General features: G+C 33.5%; 1 protein-coding gene and 1 pseudogene across 1 annotated transcript; both read right to left on the reverse strand.

The window, feature by feature from the left end:
• Window positions 1-3,614: 3,614 nt before the first annotated feature.
• LOC107015604 (receptor kinase-like protein Xa21) lies at window positions 3,615-7,403 on the reverse strand. Its single transcript, XM_015215928.2, has 2 exons — window positions 4,248-7,403; window positions 3,615-4,124 (listed from the first exon to the last, which is right to left on the reverse strand). The coding sequence occupies exons 1-2, from the start codon at window positions 7,294-7,296 to the stop codon at window positions 3,778-3,780; spliced, it is 3,396 nt and encodes a 1,131-aa protein (XP_015071414.1). The 5' UTR covers window positions 7,297-7,403; the 3' UTR covers window positions 3,615-3,777.
• Window positions 7,404-11,529: 4,126 nt separating this feature from the next.
• On the reverse strand, window positions 11,530-13,927 carry LOC107016147 (annotated as a pseudogene).
• Between the last annotated feature and the right edge of the window lie 4,183 nt (window positions 13,928-18,110).

The following is an 18,110-nucleotide window of genomic DNA, read 5'->3' on the forward strand; positions in this document are numbered from 1 at the left end:
CTGCCTTACTGTCCTGACTAGGACCAGGTGCTCCTGAGATCACCTTCTGAAGCTCAAACTTAAGAGTGACCACCTCAACTTTCTTAGCAGCCAAGAGAACAGTGAGATCATCCACTTCCCGCTTAAGAATAACTTGTTGCTCGAGGAGTGCTGCAACATGTGAGCAACCTGGTGTTTCTCCTTCAATGCACTAGCAATCTCATTGAGTAGACTTGGAAAATATATGTTTGAAAGTGTCTGGTACACCCATCCCGAAGGTCACCTCGAAGTGATTGAACACCAGTTGAGAAGATACCCATATGGAATTCCATGATTCGCCTTCTTCCATGTCATAACACAAAGCATATGCTCAAGCATGATTGCTGGGAGATTTATCGCTTCAAGATCACTTAACTTTCCCATCAGAAAGAGATCTGCAGCAGACGCGAGTGTACGTTTCTCCGACTTAGGCATCATGACCTTGTTAAGAAACTCAAAGATCAACTTATACTCTCCCTTGAGGTACTTTTTGGGTACCCCTACCTGCTTAGTTTCTCCCTTCTTTGAGGCGAGTTCTATGAATACCGCCGAAGGCCTACACCCTTCAATGGATTGTATTCCAGTAGTAGGCACATCCAGGATAATCCCAATGTTTTCCTCATTCAAACTTATATCTACCCCCTAAACAGAAGTAGAAATACTCCCATCATCAAGAAAGTCCATTTTGTAATAGAACTCGCACCTCTAGCTCATGGAGATATGGGACTGAAGGCTCGAATAAATGTCCCCGTTCCTGGATAGTAACAGCGTCAACAAGAGCTCCCATACCATGCTCCGTTAGAATATCTTTAGCAAACACTCTACCATTTAGAACTTTTTGCAATTTCATCTTCTCAACTTTTTATTTACTTGTCATGTCAGTTCCATCAAACTTTACCCTGGACCAAGTCCCTTTACGGGTGCAACTTCAGATTTCCTCCTCTTTTGGTCTATCACGTTTTTAACCTTCTTGACTGGAGGTTCCTTTGAGTTATTTTAACTTTCACCTTCTCACCCTCTGACTCCCTTCTTCGCTTTGCCACATATTTGGCAACTTTCTCAGATTTTGAGTCACTCTCCTCAACAGGGACTGGGTTAATAACTGGGTCCTCTTGAACCACCCCTTGAATTCTTTAGTGTCTTCTTCTTTCTGTCTGTACTACATTTTCCAACATAGCATTGCCCAACACCATTTGTGAGGCACTTCGGGTGCCATATTGTCGTTTACCTTCCTTCAAGCTAGACTTGATCAACTTTTCTTTCCGTTTTCTTTTTCTTTCCTCATCCCAAGCACGAGTATCAACAACATTGTCATTGTTGTCCACCACAGTCTCTTGTTCAGGGCCACTGGCAAGAGAAAGATTACTACCTCTTATTCCTTGCCTTTTCCATCTTAAGGGGGATTTTTCCCCTTCTTCCTCCCCTTCAGATTCCACATCAGACGACTTGGGAGTGTGGTCAAAGATTGGTTGAGTTTTAGTGAGGACCTGTTCTGGGGACCAGAACGCCTCATTCATCAATGAGGTATGAGATTCATCCCTAAGTGAAGCCAAACTTTGTATCGCCACCAATTCTGCCCCTGCTGTAAGATTGCAGGATTCTGTCCCCTTTCCCTCAGGTAGATCCCCTTCGAACAACCTTTCCGACATCGAGGATGACACAGCCATAGATGCACCATCTATTTCATCAAACCCTGGTTTGGAACTAGGTTTAGCAACTGATTGCGCCTCAGAAGTATGAGAATTTTCTTCACACAAAACCAGTATGGGAGAACAAGGTACTCCATCCATTCTAGGTGGAGCAAACCCACTTTCAACTAGATTCACAGGCAATATAGACCCAGCATGTGTTCTATCTTCACACATGGGGGTCAAAGATGACTCTTCCAAAATGGGGATTGAGAAATCGAATGAACTGGGTTTTTTTATTTCTGGGGAAATAGGAACTTGTGACGAAGAATTAGACTTAGACATTTCGAGAAACAGAGAACAAGCAGTAACATTGAACAAAAAAAATTGATCAGGAAGAGAATGCTTAGAAGATTTGATGAATTGTTAAGGAGAGAATGGGGTATTTAAAACAAAAGAGTATCGGGTCCTTAAACAGTGCCGACTCTTCATTTGAAATTGAAAAGACCTCTGAAACTGACGCGATGAACAAGACAAGGACACGTGGCAATGATGTAGACGATTGTCAGTGTAGTATTAAATGATACTAACCTTATGAGGGACCAGGTCCCCTTCTTGTTTTGTCTGCCCAATTTTGTGTAGTTAAATCATCTCGTCAACTATTCATACCATGAGTCTATACCTGCAGTAAGGTATAAATAGTGAATTCTCGAGTACCCATTGAATCGACATTAGTTAATTAACGAGCTTCTTAAATTTTAACAAGATAAAATAACTAACTCAATTATAAACTAAGGACTCAAAATATAAGATACTTGTTTAGACAAAATTAATTTAATAAAGCGTTAAGTAAATTAAAATCTTTTTGAGACGATTTTCGAATATTTTACAAGATAAATTAATTATATAAAAATATATAATATTTAAAAATTATAAAAATCGACTAAAGCTACTTTAAAATGACTTGAGAAATATTTTAAATTTTATAAAGTCAATTATTTCAACTCATTTGAAATTTAAGAAACTCGGTGATTAATTTATATTGTGGAGGTCCAAAATTGGGTGTCAACAATCATCACAATTACATTTCCTAGAATCTAAATCATGTAATAGTAAGAGAATTTTAATGTGGTTTTCATCTTTCCATTTGTTTCCATTTCGAACACATTTCGAACTTTCTGATTCAATAGTTGATATTCTTTTTGGGTTTTCACAGGTTAGATACAATATGATGTAGTTTCAGCTGACCGAGCACATGAACTTAGATAACAGGCTATGAACAACTCGAATTAGGTTTTAAAGGTTAGTTACGTAGTTGAGTGTTATTTGACTACTTTGTAGTTTCTTGTTGTTTGATTTTCTGTCACTATTTGACATTTATTCTACTTCGATCATTGTCTTATTTTATTATAGTTATTGTTATATTTTAAGAAGATAGGAGTTCTCATATGCTTTTTGTTTTTTCCCAAATTACTTTTTCTCCGGACCTCACTTGTAGGATTATACTGACAATGTTATTATAGTAGTAGTAGCAGTTATCTATTTGGGCATTTACCTCAGGATTATATTCCTATTATGCTTGATAATTTCAATGCTAATGTGGATATGGATGGAAGAATTTTCAATTTGGAATTATCAATCCCTGCTGATACTTTTTCTTTCAATAGATTCATTGCTCTTATGAGATATTTTAAAGTTAAATAGTTAAATTCGCAGGAAGATGAGATTGAACACACCCCTTTACAGAAGTACGTGACAGTTACTTGCTGGATCCACTTATTCATACACATTTTCTTTATATTTCATCTTTGCTCCTTCACATTCATTTAATGTATCTATAACTACTACATCGACTATTAATTTTGGGTCAGTGCTGGCACGAGCACCACGTATCTAGTATTTTTAATGAAATTGTTAGACTATTTTCACTAATTGTTTCTTTTTTTTTCACATTCACTCATTATCACATTCAAAAATACAAAATAGTGCAGCTAAACACCATTAAGTAGATCATAGAGTAAAATAGGTCCAAAACCACTCAAATGAAATTAAAAACAATTTACGACAACTATATTAAAGAAACAAAAGAGCATCATATTTATTTGCAGCTCCGAAAACAACACCATGAATTCTATGTTTCCAGAAATGTGTTGTTGATTTTGTTAAGCCTCTTTACTACATCCTTCATAGTTATCCTTGATTCTGGCGTTTCCTTTGTGCAATCTAAAGCCAACTCTATCATGGAAGCTATGCACATTTCACTTTTACAAGTGATTTGTTCTTTTTCGGAAAAGAGATTGGCATCCATAACTTTCATCATACTCCCTGAAAATGATTGTGTGATCCATTTCCTCAAGTCAAGATTTTCATTGCATATCTCTTCATCTGTTGGCCTTCTTTTGATCAAGACTTCCATCAACATGATGCCGTAGCTATAAACATCACCACTAGCAGACACTATTCCCTCTGAGCCATATTCTTAGAAAAGGATTGAACAAAAGTTACTCAATTGAAATACAACAATAATTCTCCTTTTACCTCTACAACTTGGAGAGGCTTTATTATGATAAGAAAAAATCAAAGAGAGTAGATTTTTCATACCTGGTGCAATGTATCCAAGAGTGCCCAATGTCTCTGTATGTGCCACGGATTTGCTCACAGCTAAAATCTTAGAGATTCCAAAATCACCAACATGAGCCACCATATCTTCATCCAAAAGAATGTTGGCTGGCTTTAAGTCGCAATGAACTATTGGAGTTACATGACCATGGTGTAGGTATTCGATTGCCACAGCCACATCAAGCATTATGGAGACTCTTTGATGGAGGTTCAAGTGCCGATCTTCTTTGTACAACCAATTATCAAGACTCCCATTGGGCATGAATTGCAGAACAAAGGCTCTTATATAGTTACTAGAACATAAAGTAATCACCGGAACAAGATTTCGGTGTCTAACATTTCTCATCACTTGGCATTCGGTATCAAACCTCTTGCATACTTGATCATTTTCCAAATCCAGAACCTTAATAGCCACTGCAGTTCCACCAAACAATGTGCCTTTGTACACAGAGCCAGAACTTCCCTCACCAATTAAATTGGATTCATCAAAATTATTTGTTGCTCGTTGAATCTCCTGATAAGAAACTAATTGATGAGTCCGGATCTCCGGTATATTCTCCACATCTATGGACTTCCCTTTCTTCCGTCGTTTCATCATCCAAATTGAAACCAACAAGAATATCAGAAAGGATGCAATAATCACTGGAATAACAATTTTTAGCAGAACCTCCGTAAGCTTTGATTGTTTTCTAGGATTAGTGATAGCACAAGCAGGAATCTCCAATATGTGCATTCCGCAAAGACCTTTGTTCCCGAGAAATGATTGCAAAGTGGAATTTGCAAACACCCCACCACTCGGTATTTCACCTTCTAAATCGTTAAATGAAACATTAATGCTTTTAAGGTATGAGAGTTTTTCCAAAGACTTAGGAATAGTACCTGACAATGCATTTGAAGACAAATCCAAGTATTCCAAGTTTATCAAGTTGGCAAAGGATAATGGAATTTGGTCAGAAAATGAATTGTTGGAAAGGTCAATATACTGCAGATTTTGGAGTTCCCCGAATCTGGTTGATATCATACCTGAAAAGTGGTTACTGGAAAGATGTAGTTCTACAATAGCTTTCAGTCCTCCAATATCCGAGGAAACTTCTCCCTCAATTGAATTCTGTGACACGTCTAGATAGAGAAGACCACTCATCTTCCAAATGCTCAACGGAAATTTTGATGAAAATTTATTAGACTCCAAAAAAAGATGTTGTAGCATGCTAAGATTCCCAAAGCATTCTGGAATTGATCCAGAGAGCTCATTATCATGTAGATACAATTGAACTAAATTAGATAAATGGCATGCCGCCTCTGTAATACGTCCTTGCAATTTATTGCTATATAGAAGTAGGCCTTGGAGTTGTTTAAGCTTACCAATCTCAGGAGGAATACTTCCCACCAAGTTGTTTGCTCTAAGGCTTAGGGATGTAAGACCGCTCATGTTGCCTATACTTGTGGGGATGAGGCCATTGATGTGTGCATCTCCTATTTCAAAGCTTTGAATAGTAGATGAAAGATTCCCAATAGAATTGGGCAGAACGCCATTCAATGGATTGGAACCCACTTGTAGATATTTCAACATCCTACAATCCGCCAAAGAATTGAAGAATAACAACTCACGCTCTCTTGGTTCATTGGTAAGTTGATTATCATGTAGGAGCAGTATTTGCAGCTCACGAAGATTCCCCAAATTAGTAGGAATAGTGCCTGTCAGAAAGTTACCATATAGATCCAGTATCTGAAGCTTGGAAGCATTTGTTATGAACAATGGAATTTCCCCTTCAAGCTGATTGTGTCCCAAGTGAAGTCCTTCAAGGTTCGGAAGATGAAGACCTGTAGTGGTTGGAATTCTCCATGAGAGGTTATTGTTACTGAAATAAATCAGTTCCAAAGAAGATATGTTGAAAACAGCCTCTGGAATTTGCCCAATAAGATTAGAATTATTGGCAAAGCTTAACTCCCTCAAATTTGATAGCTTCCCTAATTCAGAAGGAATTTGCCCCTCCATCCAATTGTTGACACAGTAAACATACTGCAGAGTGGAAATATTTCCCAATGAAGTGGGAATAGTCCCTTTTATTGGATTATTGCCAATATAAAACTCCTTGAGTTTGGATAAACAACCAATATTTCTGGGTATGTCTCCAGTTATATTGTTGAAAGATATGGACAAAAGTTTGAGCTGTGTGAGTTGGCATATGTTGGAAGGAATGCAACCAGAAATTTGGTTGTCAAATATACTTAAGAAGTTGAGATTTGAGACAATATTTCCTTCATCAAGCAAGAGAGGACCGGAAAGGCTATTGTTTGCCAGAGCTACAGAAAGTAGAGACGATATATTAAACAGTGTTGGAGGAATGGGACCTGTTAATTGATTATCTCTCAAGGACAAAAATGCAAGCTGGCTCAGATTACCGACCTCCGTTGGAATGTTGCCGTTGACTCTATTCCCAGACAAACTGAAGTTCATCATTTTTGTGGCATTTCCAACAGAAGGAGGGATCATACCTGTGAGGCTATTTTTCCTGAGATTTAAGACTCTGAGTTGGGGTACACACCATGGCCCTCTCCACATTTCACCACTAAGTTCATTGAAAGCCAACGAAATTACTTCAACTCTCCGGTTCTGAAATAGACTTGTTGGTATACTTCCGTTGAGCTGATTGTTTTTAACATCAATAACTCGCAAGCGAGGAATGTGGCCGATGCCATAAGGGATGCCACCGTGGAAGCTGTTGTTGTGGAGATTGAGAACACTGAGGAAGGACAAATTGGCCAAAGACGGAGAGATTGTGCCTTGTAGTTGCAAATTAGGAAGATCCAAGGCAACAACCCTTTGTCTTTTTGGGCTGCAAGTGACACCAAACCAAGAGCAAAAAGAAGTATTTTTGGTCCAATTATTGGCCAAAAAATGATTAGGAGTTGTAATGAGATTATGGAAAGCTAGTAGAGCTCTTTGGTCAGTCTCATTTGAGGAAGAAAGCGATACAGAAAATTGAATTAGAAAGAGAAGAATCAATAATAAGAGAATGTTATTCTTCATGATTGATTCAAAGCTTGATTTGTTTTTCAAATTTATATAGCAACACTTAAGTTGTTGAGTTGACCGAACAATTGGTATTTTCCCAAGTCTTTCTCAAGTGTTCACTACAAAGGGCAAACGTATCACATCAATCATGAATGAAAATATGTAGTCCTAAATATGTTATTATATTTGTATGGCTATAATTTATTTGTTTTCTCATTATAGATAAAAGGGACAAGGCACAAGTACTCCCTTAGATTATAATCGAAATCTAAAGTTAACTAAACTAAGGTTCTATTACCCATAAACTTATTTCTTTTGTAATTTTGTGCACCTTTTGTCTTACGTGGCACACTCCATGACTCCACGCAATTGAGGCGCGTGGGATATATTTGGATGACACATAAGTCAAAAAGGTGCACAAAATTATATTAAAAAATGGGTTCAAGATCAATAGGACCTTATTTTATTTTAGTTAAGATGTATTTCTAAAGTTCGGTCATAATCTAACAGGATATTTATACATTTTCCAATGAAATATATATTTTTTATTACAAACATACTAATGAAGTTAAATGGTAATAATTTGCACAAACTTATTTCACATTTGTCATCACACTGAGGAATTGCGTAATCTAATTATGGGTTGATTGAGAAAAGTCAGTCAACTCAAGTAAATTTAATTTATTTTTTTTATAAATATATATAAAAAAAACCAAGTCAACCTAAGGAGTCATGCAGTGTAAGACAAGTTTCGAAAAAACACATGTTGTCATAAGTTAACATCACAACCTCGCAATAGGGGCGGACCCACATGGTGTCCGCCGGGTGCTCGAGCACCCATTAACTTCGTTACGAAATATATATATCTATGTAGAAATCGATAGGTATTTGTATAAAATTAACATAGAGCACTCAATGAATAAATCATATAGTTGGCACAATGGTTTTAGGATGGGTACTGAAGAATCTTTTAGTGTTGTGTACCAAGGTTCGAATCTCATTGTTAACACATTTTTTACAATTTCACTTCGAGGACCCACAACCTTAAAATCCTAGATCGGCCACTGCCTCATGCATTTATCATCTATGAAACCAACTAACATACTTTCTTTTTATGAAGTGTTAATTGGTAATTTGGTCCATTACTAATAATAATAATTAAAAGAATTAAAAGGTATGGGCCAAACTCTATTCTATTATTTCTGTTACTCCGTGTGCGTTGCCTAAGGAATAAAAAGTAGGGTGATGTGTAGGTAGTTTTATTTCCTATCTTGCATTAAAGGTAGAGAGACAGTATCAAAATATTTAGCTCAAGTAAGATATATCTAAATCGAGAAAAAATTAAAATACAGAATTGAGGAACCATATAAAAAATAATTTATTGATGATCATTAATATTATCGATTTATTACTTTTCTACTACTGAGAAAATTTCATTATCACATTGCGATAAAACATTCCTTAATGGAGACACAACTCTATATTATTCAATTATATCATACCACTTTATGTGTTGACTTGACAGAACAATTAGTATTTGCCCAAGTCTTCACGGCATCAACAACAACAAACATATGGAATGACTCCTCGATCTGCCTTTATTTCCTTTTTCCAAAAGCATTTTATATCCAGCCTTAGTGCTTTTGATTATCTCATCTCACATTGGCCAACTTTATAAAGGCAAAAACATATGGATCGTATATTGTATGGTCAATGGGAGTCTCCACGGTCTAAGATAAGTTTAGGAAATAAACATGTTAGTTTGACCTTTTGTTATTGGGACAGTACAAAATTTATGTGTGAAATTTTACTTATGGTAATTAATAGTGGACATGAACCTATATTGTGTCCACGTATTAATTCTTATACAGGTAATATTGAATCTGTCTTTTGATCACGTATCAATAATTGAATAATTTATAAAATGTTGTTGCAACAAACACATTTTGTAGAAATAAATTATAAATTATTTTTAGTGTAGTTTTATTTTCAGATAAAAGTAAATTGATTTTGAACAAACAAATAAAGAGTTAACAAAGAAGATATCAACGGTAAATTTTGTTAGTATCAAGACCCAAAAGCACAGGGCATGATGGTACATACCCCAGAATTTCAAAAAAAAGTGTGTGGCGAAAGAAATGTAAGAGTTAGTGTTTCAATTAATTTTGAAACAAATTCATCCGTTTTGAATTAACAAATACATGAATGTGAGTTGTAACATTCATTTACTTTAAAACTATGTTATAAACATTTGCAAGAATAATTTTTTTTAAATTCTACGTTATGATTTTTGGAAAGATAAGTTTTTTGTTTCCAATTCATGAACCTAATAAATTCTATTAATTAAAAAAAAACAAAAAAAAAAGACTTTTTCTTGCAAAACTTTTTATCCTATAAATTGAGTTTCTTTTGGTTGAAAAAGAAAAGCATTCAAACAAAAATACTTTCCCTTGAAAACACTTGTGAGACATTGATCAAAAGGTGAAATCACCAATTCAAGAATAGAAGAGCAACATTTTTGAATGCTACTTGTTTTGTGGCTTAGTTGAATCCCGAAGATAGAGTTGTTATTTATTCTTCCGATTGCTCGTGGGAGAGACTCCAACTATCTTCAAGAAACGTATTAACGTGCCTCTAAGCCAAGCAAGTTTTATTTTGTATTCCTTATAATTTTTATCATTCTTGTTCATTTGTTCTAGCAAGAAATACACATAAGAGACTCCTGAAAGAAAGTCAGACCACAAACGATAAACAAACAACAGGAAAATATCTCCAAAACCTGGTAGCACAAGTATAAAGAGCATCTGATACATTAATAGTTACAACCTTGTATAAATATAAAGGAGAGGCAAAAAGAGGTATTTCAAGAGGTTGTTAAATCATTGAAACTTAATATTAGCTATGTTAGAATGAGAAAGATTTTGATAATTGACAAATACAGGAACAGATAAAAGAAACAGGTTGCGCGACGTATTCCTTATTGACCGAATCCGACTTGGATAAGAAGAACGTCAACCTCGCGAATTAGAAGATATAAAGCTGTGAAATATTGTTTTTTCGACAAGCAACCAGAACAGAAAGTTTTCTTTTATAAAGGAGTTCAAAATCAAGTGAAAGAAGGAAAACTAAATTCCTATTTAAGGAAATCTATTTAAGGAAATTGTGTTTTCTTATTTATATTTAAGGAAATTGTGTTTTCTTATTTATTTAAGGAAATTGTGTTTTCTTATTTATTTAAGGAAATTGTGCTTTCTTATTTATTTAAGGAAATTATGTAGAAAGGTTTTTTATCCAAGACGAGTTCAACGAGGAATTCTACGTGAAGAAGGATTTCGAGTTAAACAAGGAGTTGAAGACATGACAAAGTCTAGTTTGAGTTGAACAAGACTTTGAGGAGATGTGATCTATAAATAGGGCGATAGATTCGCTTGAAGAAAATTCCGTACTTACACAGAGAGAAGATCAAAACACGATCAAGAGGTTTGAGAGAGTTTTGAGATTTATTAGGAGTGTTGAAATTTGTGAGGAAAAATTGTAAGATTGTATTCAAGAGTGTTCTTTACAATCTGAGTTTTGTGAGTAGAAGTTGTTCGACAAGTTGTAGAACTTGAAGAACATTAGAAAATATAAAACCGGGGGGTTTTGTGTCTTTGGGTAGATAGAAATTAGAGTTTATAATTTCTTAGCTAGGAATTAGAGTTTATAATTCATTAGGTTACATAACTTTGTAATATTTTGTTGAGACTTGAAGTTTAATAAAGTGGAGTTAAATTATACAGAGGTGTAGGTCGTGATTTTTACCCTTAAGAGTTGGGGTTTTTCGCGATAAAATATTGTGTTATTATTTTATTTGCTTCACAAAACGTAACTGTTGTAATCTGCAAAGGAACATATAGAATAAACTTGTTCCTTAGGCGATTTTGGGAGTCAGAATTCCTACAAGCTATAAATAACAAACATAGCTTCAATTGATGAGCAATGAAACTGAGAACGGGAGTGATTTCACTTCCTTGAACCACAAAACTTTCAAGAATATTTACTTTGACTGATTACTGAGAAACAAGTAGATCAAATTTAAGTTTGAATTTAAATTATGTGCACTTACTATTGAAGTATTAGAATCTGATCTTTTATTTGCCTGCAAAATACACCAAGTCCAACTATTAAATAATTCAATATATCTATCGGAAGAAACTAATGAATCAAAAATATGAAGTAGAGGCAGACTGAAAGTAAAATAGTGCAGTTAAACACATTCATAATATTACTTAATTTTATTCAAGCATTCAGAACATTTTAAAGACTACTCAAATCCGAAATCACAAAATGAAGGAAATGCAATACTCTGAACTACAAACAGTAAGTGTCTACAGGTAAGCAAAAAGCATCATATTAACATGCTGCTCGGGAAGAACACCATCGGATAAGATGCTAACGTCTACATTTCTAGAAATGCGTTGATTTTGTTAAGCCTCTTCACTGCTTCTTTCATTGTCAATCCTGATTCTGGTGTTTCCTTTGTGCTGTCTAAACCCAATTCTATCTTCGATGTTATGCACATTTCACTTTTACTGGTGATTTGTTCTTCATCTGAAAAAAGATTGACATCCATCATACTCCCTGAAAATGATAGTGTAATCCATTTCCTCAAGTCAAGATTTCCATTGCATATTTCTTCATCTGTTGGCCTTCTTTTCGTCAAAACCTCCATCAACATTATGCCGTAGCTATAAACATCACCCCTAGTGGACACTATTCCTTCCGAGCCATATTCTTAGAAAAGGAATGAAGAGAAGTTACTCAATTGAAATACAACAATAATTCTGCACAAATAAAAGACTTGCTCTTTTTCTTTTTAGACCTTAGAGAGGCTTAATTATGATATAAGAGAAAATCAAAGAGAGTAATTTTTTTATACCTGGTGCAATGTATCCAAGAATGCCCAATGTCTCTGTATGTGCCACGGATTTTTTCACAGCTAAAATCTTAGAGATTCCAAAGTCACCAACATGAGCCACCATATCTTCATCCAAAAGAACGTTGGCTGGCTTCAGGTCGCAATGAACTATTGGAGTGTTATGACCATGGTGTAGATATTCAACTGCCATAGCTGCATCAAGCATTACAGGAACTCTTCGATGAACGTTCAAGTGACGATCTTCTTTGTACAGCCAATTCTCAAGACTTCCATGGGGCATAAATTGCAGAACAAAAGCTCTTATATAGTCACTAGAACAAGTAGTAATCACCGGTACAAGATTTTTGTGCCTAACATTTCTTGCATTTGGTATCAAACCTCTTGCATACTTGATCATTTTCCAAATCGAGAACCTTAATGGCCACTGCAGTTCCACCAAACAATGTGCCTTTGTACACAGATCCAGAGCTTCCCTCACCAATTAAATTTGATTCATCAAAATTATTTGTTGCTCGTTGAATCTCGTGATAAGAAACTAATTGATGAGTCCCCATCTCCAGTACCTTCTCCACATCTTTGGACTTCTCTTTCTTCTGTCATTTCATTATCCAAATTGAACCAACAAGAATATCAGAAAGGACTGCAATATTACACTGGAGTAACAATTTTAAGAACAACCTCCTTAAATTTGATTGTTTTCCGGGATTAATGATAGCACAAGCACGAATCTCCAATATCCTGGGTAACTTCTCCCTCTGTTGAACTCTGTGACACGTCTAGATAGAGAAGGCCACTCATCTTCCAACGGCTCAACGAAAATTTTGATGAAAATTTATTAGAATCCAAATAAAGATGTTGTAGCATTCTAAGATTTCTCCCCGGTAGGTTATTGTAACTAAAACCGATCACTTCCCTAATTCTTGAGGAATTTGCCCCTTCATCCAATTGTCGACAAAATCAAGATATTGCAGAGTAGAAATATTTCCCAATGAAGTGGCAATAGTCCCTTCTATTGGATTTTCACTAACATAAAACCTTTCGAGTTTGAATAAACAACCAATATGTCTAGGTATGTCTCCAGTTATATTGTTGATAGATATGGAAAAAAAACTATGAGCTCTGTGATTTGGCATTTTTGTAATGTTTCCGCCGACTCTATTCCCAGACAAACTGAAACTCATCATTTTTTGTGGCATTTCCAACAGAAGGCTATTTTTTCTGAGATTTAAGACTCTGAGTTGGGGTACATACCATGGCCCTCTCCACATTTCACCACTGAGTTCATTGAAACCCAATGAAATTACTTCAACTCTCCGGTTTTGAAATAGACTTGTCGGTATACTTCTGTTGAGCTGATTGTTTTGAATATCAATCACTCGCAAGCGAGGCAAGTGGCCAACCAAGTCCATAAGGGATGCCACCACGGAAGCTGTTGTTGTGGAGATTGAGAACACTGAGGAAGGACAAATTGGCCAAATATGGGGAAATTGTGCCTTGAAGTTGCAAGGAAGAGTCAAGGCCACAACCCTTTGCGTTTTTGGAATGCAATTGACGCCGAACCAAGAGCAAAAAGAAGCATTCTTGGTCCAATTATTGGCCAAAAAATGATTAGAGCTTGTTGGTCAGTCTGCAAGTGATATAGAAAATTGGATTAGAAAAAGAAAGAATCAATAAGACAATGTTCTTCTTCATGATGTTACTATATATGCACTTGGAAACAGATTGATACCTTTTTATTATTCCATTATATAGCACCGATTGGATTCTCACAAATTTTTATACATAAAGACAAAAACATATGGATCATACATATTGTATGGTCCAGAACCAAGTCAATGGAACTCTCAACAGTCTAACATTGGTTGTGTTTTTAATTATGAAGACATTGATTGGGCCGAAAATAGATCTAAAAAACTTCATTATCCTTTAGTAACACTGAAGTTAAACATTGAAAAGTTGAAGAAGGATCACCCTTCATCTTCCAAAGCACAAGTTGTCAAAAACCCCCAAAAAGAGGGGTCGAAAATTTGAAACTAACTAATACATTTCATACCTTTGTGTCTCAATCACACATATCTCTCTGTAGTGATGCATTAAAATTAGAAGAACGAACTAATATGTATCTGATACTTTATAATAACCACATATTGATACATAGATCTAAAAATTTAACACATATGCGGCAAATTAGTAATGTATCAAACTGTGAGTAACAATGTATCATGACTAAAAATTCAACACAACACATTAAAAAAATGTTTCTTAATTACCCATGCCTCTATAATGATACATTACAAAGAATAAGAAGAAATGTACATGATACTTAATAATAACTACACACTAATACACAAATCTAAAAAGCCAACACATATATGGAAAACTAGTAATGTATCAAGGTGTATCATGACTAATATATTAACAACCATATTTTAAAAAATATAAAAAGTGCATTATAACAGAATAATTATTCAACATATCTTTTGTTATCAACTATTTTGACTTGAAAATTGAAGCTAAGATCTATGTTCTATTTTGTCATTACAGCCTCTATAGTAGCTTTGTCCATGTACAATTGTTTCACCTTCATGTCTGAACTGTTTGAATCAACTATATATATTGATATATGTATGTAATAGGAATCATCAATTTTTAATTCAACCATGTTAAGAGCATGTGCGTCCTTTTTCCCACCTTCAACACACAATTGCACGCATCAAAACTTTGTATCTCTTCATCACTTTGAAAAATTTCTTCGACGAACAGGAGGGATTTGAATTTTTAATTTCTTCGTTTTATTGGGATTAGCATCTGTCTAATTGATAGTAAGAAGAAACGTAAGCGTAATTTATGGGATTTAATTTTATTTCCAGTTTTGGCGTAACAAATTGGTAATTATTATAGGGCATAATTAATCTATCCGAACAGTTAATAAATATCCAGATGGCTGATATTTTAAGGAATGTTTGTAAAATAGAAACGAGTATGGATAGAATGTAATTTAGATATACAAAATTACATTATACAAAAGTAATACAAAATTATATTATACAAATTTTGAATAATACAAACGTGCGAAATATACAAACTCGAAACTCTAACTCACGTAATTATTACTGAATATTGATTGTGAGTGATAGTTAACTAAAATTATACCTATGCTAACTAATTAAATAGTATATATTTGCTTAACCGTGTAATTTTCCATTAAAAGAACCTAGGAACTAGACGGGAGCGTTAGAGTATTTTAAGGGTCCAGCGCACTGATATAAAAAAATTGGAAGATTCAATTCAATCAGTCTCAAGCAAAAGATAAAAAAATCAATCTCTAGCGTTCCTGAATTGAAGAATTGAAGCTTTAGTTAGAGAGAGGGGCCAATAACCTCGACACAACTCAACGTTGAGTTATGTTTTAATACAAAGAAAGTGATAGTTTAAATTTTTCTTTTTTTAAAAAAAAAAAAGAGAAACAATATATATTTGAGATACAAAACTCACAAAAACATGATAATTAATCAAATGTGTTTTTGTCATTAACTCCAAAAATTTATTACTTGGACGAGAAAAAATAAAAGTAGTAACTAGTAATAGAGGGGGAAATAAAATGATAATGAAGAAAGAAATTAAAGTGATAGCTACATCTGCAAAATTAAATCTTAATTTGGAGGTTTTGGTGAGATATATTAAGCAAAAATACACATCAATACCTACTACCAAGACAATTGCCCTTAATTTTGTGTTATTAGTCAATTGATAAAGATTTAATCCTTGTCATTAGTGCACATATTCAATTACATTAATTATCAACAAAAGCATCATTAGATTCTATCACTATCAAATCTTAGTGGTTTGTAACAGGTCAAATATGAAAGGAGAAAAATAGGATGTCCGATTTATAAAGTATCTCGTGTTAATAGGAGTTTGAAGAAGAAATACGTTTTTTTTTTACTGATATGTATAGACAATCTACTATAATAGAAATACTAATAATTGCTTCTAAATAAATCGATTGAAAATTACAAAAATTAAACTGAATCGAAATTATTTTAGTTAGGTTTTGATTATTATTATATATTATTATCAAACTGAAAATAAAAAAATTGGACTGAACCCCTAGTTGTATATAAGGCATATCACTTGAGCAAACAACAAAATGATTATTTACTAGACATTTCTGAATGGATGAATGGTTGTTACATATTGTTTCATAGTATGGTGTTATATTGTACCGTATCGTATTTATTATTTAATAAATACAGTGTTTGGATAGATTGTATGGGTCGTTATATAATGTCACACATCCATAATTTGAATGATAAATCTACAAGAAAAGTTAAAATACAGTATAGAGCTATAATGAAAAGGTAGGATAAAAGATTAAATATAATTATTAAATAATAAACAAAGACAAAATGAGAAGAAAATATCAAGGTATAACGACGCGACCACATCAAATAGATTGTTATGAGTCTTTTTCTTGTTACCTAGCTTTGAATTTAAATACAATACAGTAGAATTTAAGTAAATATCAAAACAAACATTACTTTGAAATTAACAACACTATACAACTAAACAGCAACCATCCAAACAATTATATTTCTTTTTCAAATCATTCTAAAAAATTATTTCTTTTCTAAATTTACGAATAATTTAACTTAAACTTCTCATCTTTACCCTTCATAATAAATTTTAACAGTTATACAAACGTTATGACATCCATAAAAGAAAAAAAAGTAAGTTTCGAGAAAAAAAATTATGACAATCCAAACATAATTAAATTTATCGATTTAGTTTGGTTATTTGTCCCTTGAACATCTTTGAGTTTAAAAAGTGTGTGAAGTTATATTAGCCTTATAAAAAAAATTAAAAATTCATTTCAACGAGATATATCAAGATATTTTGTACGCATGATCTTCTTCGAAAACTTGTCAACCTAAACGTTTATTGATCCTTCTCTATGATGTGTCCTCATCGGTCCACCCTCTGTCAAAAACGTCACACTTACATTCTTTCTTAAAATGAATTTGTTCTTATCCATATAAGAAGTTTGATTTATATGTCAACGGATGTTAATTAGTATAATGGACTCCTAATTAAACAAGAAAAAAGTACTTAAGGCATCAATAATGGAGTGATATATACGTAATATAAAAAACAAAAAGAGAAAAAGAAGGAAGAAATTATTAGAACAAATTCCTAATCATAATTTACCTACTTAAAGCGAATTATCAAAAGATATTATTAAATAAAAATTATAGAAACTTTACAACTGGGAATTTCATCACATAAATGTAGCAAAGAAACCCCACTAATTTGATCACATCACTTTTAGAACTATAAAATATTGTAATTTCATTAAGTAATTAATGTAGAAAAGAAAACTTAATATGCCAATCAGGACATGTTTGAATATTTGTAATTTTATTGCTACTCTTCTTTTTTTAATTTTAAGTATTTAAATCAATTATTGTTTTGAAAATTAGGATCACATTATTATTTTTAGGTAAACATATATATCTACTTTGTATTTACACCAAACCATGACATATGCCTTCATGTGTAGAGCCAAAATTTAAATGAAATTTAAATTTATAATTATTGTTTTTAGCAATAAGTAATATTTTATAAAGGAAAAAGGGTTTATTATACATTCAACTTCATCATTTAAAGCTGATATGTCCTTTGTTCTATTGTTAACTTTATAATAATTATGTGCACATAAATTTTTATCATTTTTTTTTGTGTTGCGCTTTTTTTTTCTTTTCAAACTACCTTAATATGCGTTAATGGAGCTGAAGATTTTTCGAAAATAATCACTTTTATCTTTACAAGGCAAAATAAAAGAGAAGTGCTAAATGACCAGAAATTAGTCAGAAATCTTTTAAAACTTAATATCTTTTTTATTTTAAAATAA

This window comes from Solanum pennellii, chromosome 4 (genome assembly GCF_001406875.1).
Source record: "Solanum pennellii chromosome 4, SPENNV200".
Taxonomy (NCBI): Eukaryota; Viridiplantae; Streptophyta; class Magnoliopsida; order Solanales; family Solanaceae; genus Solanum; species Solanum pennellii.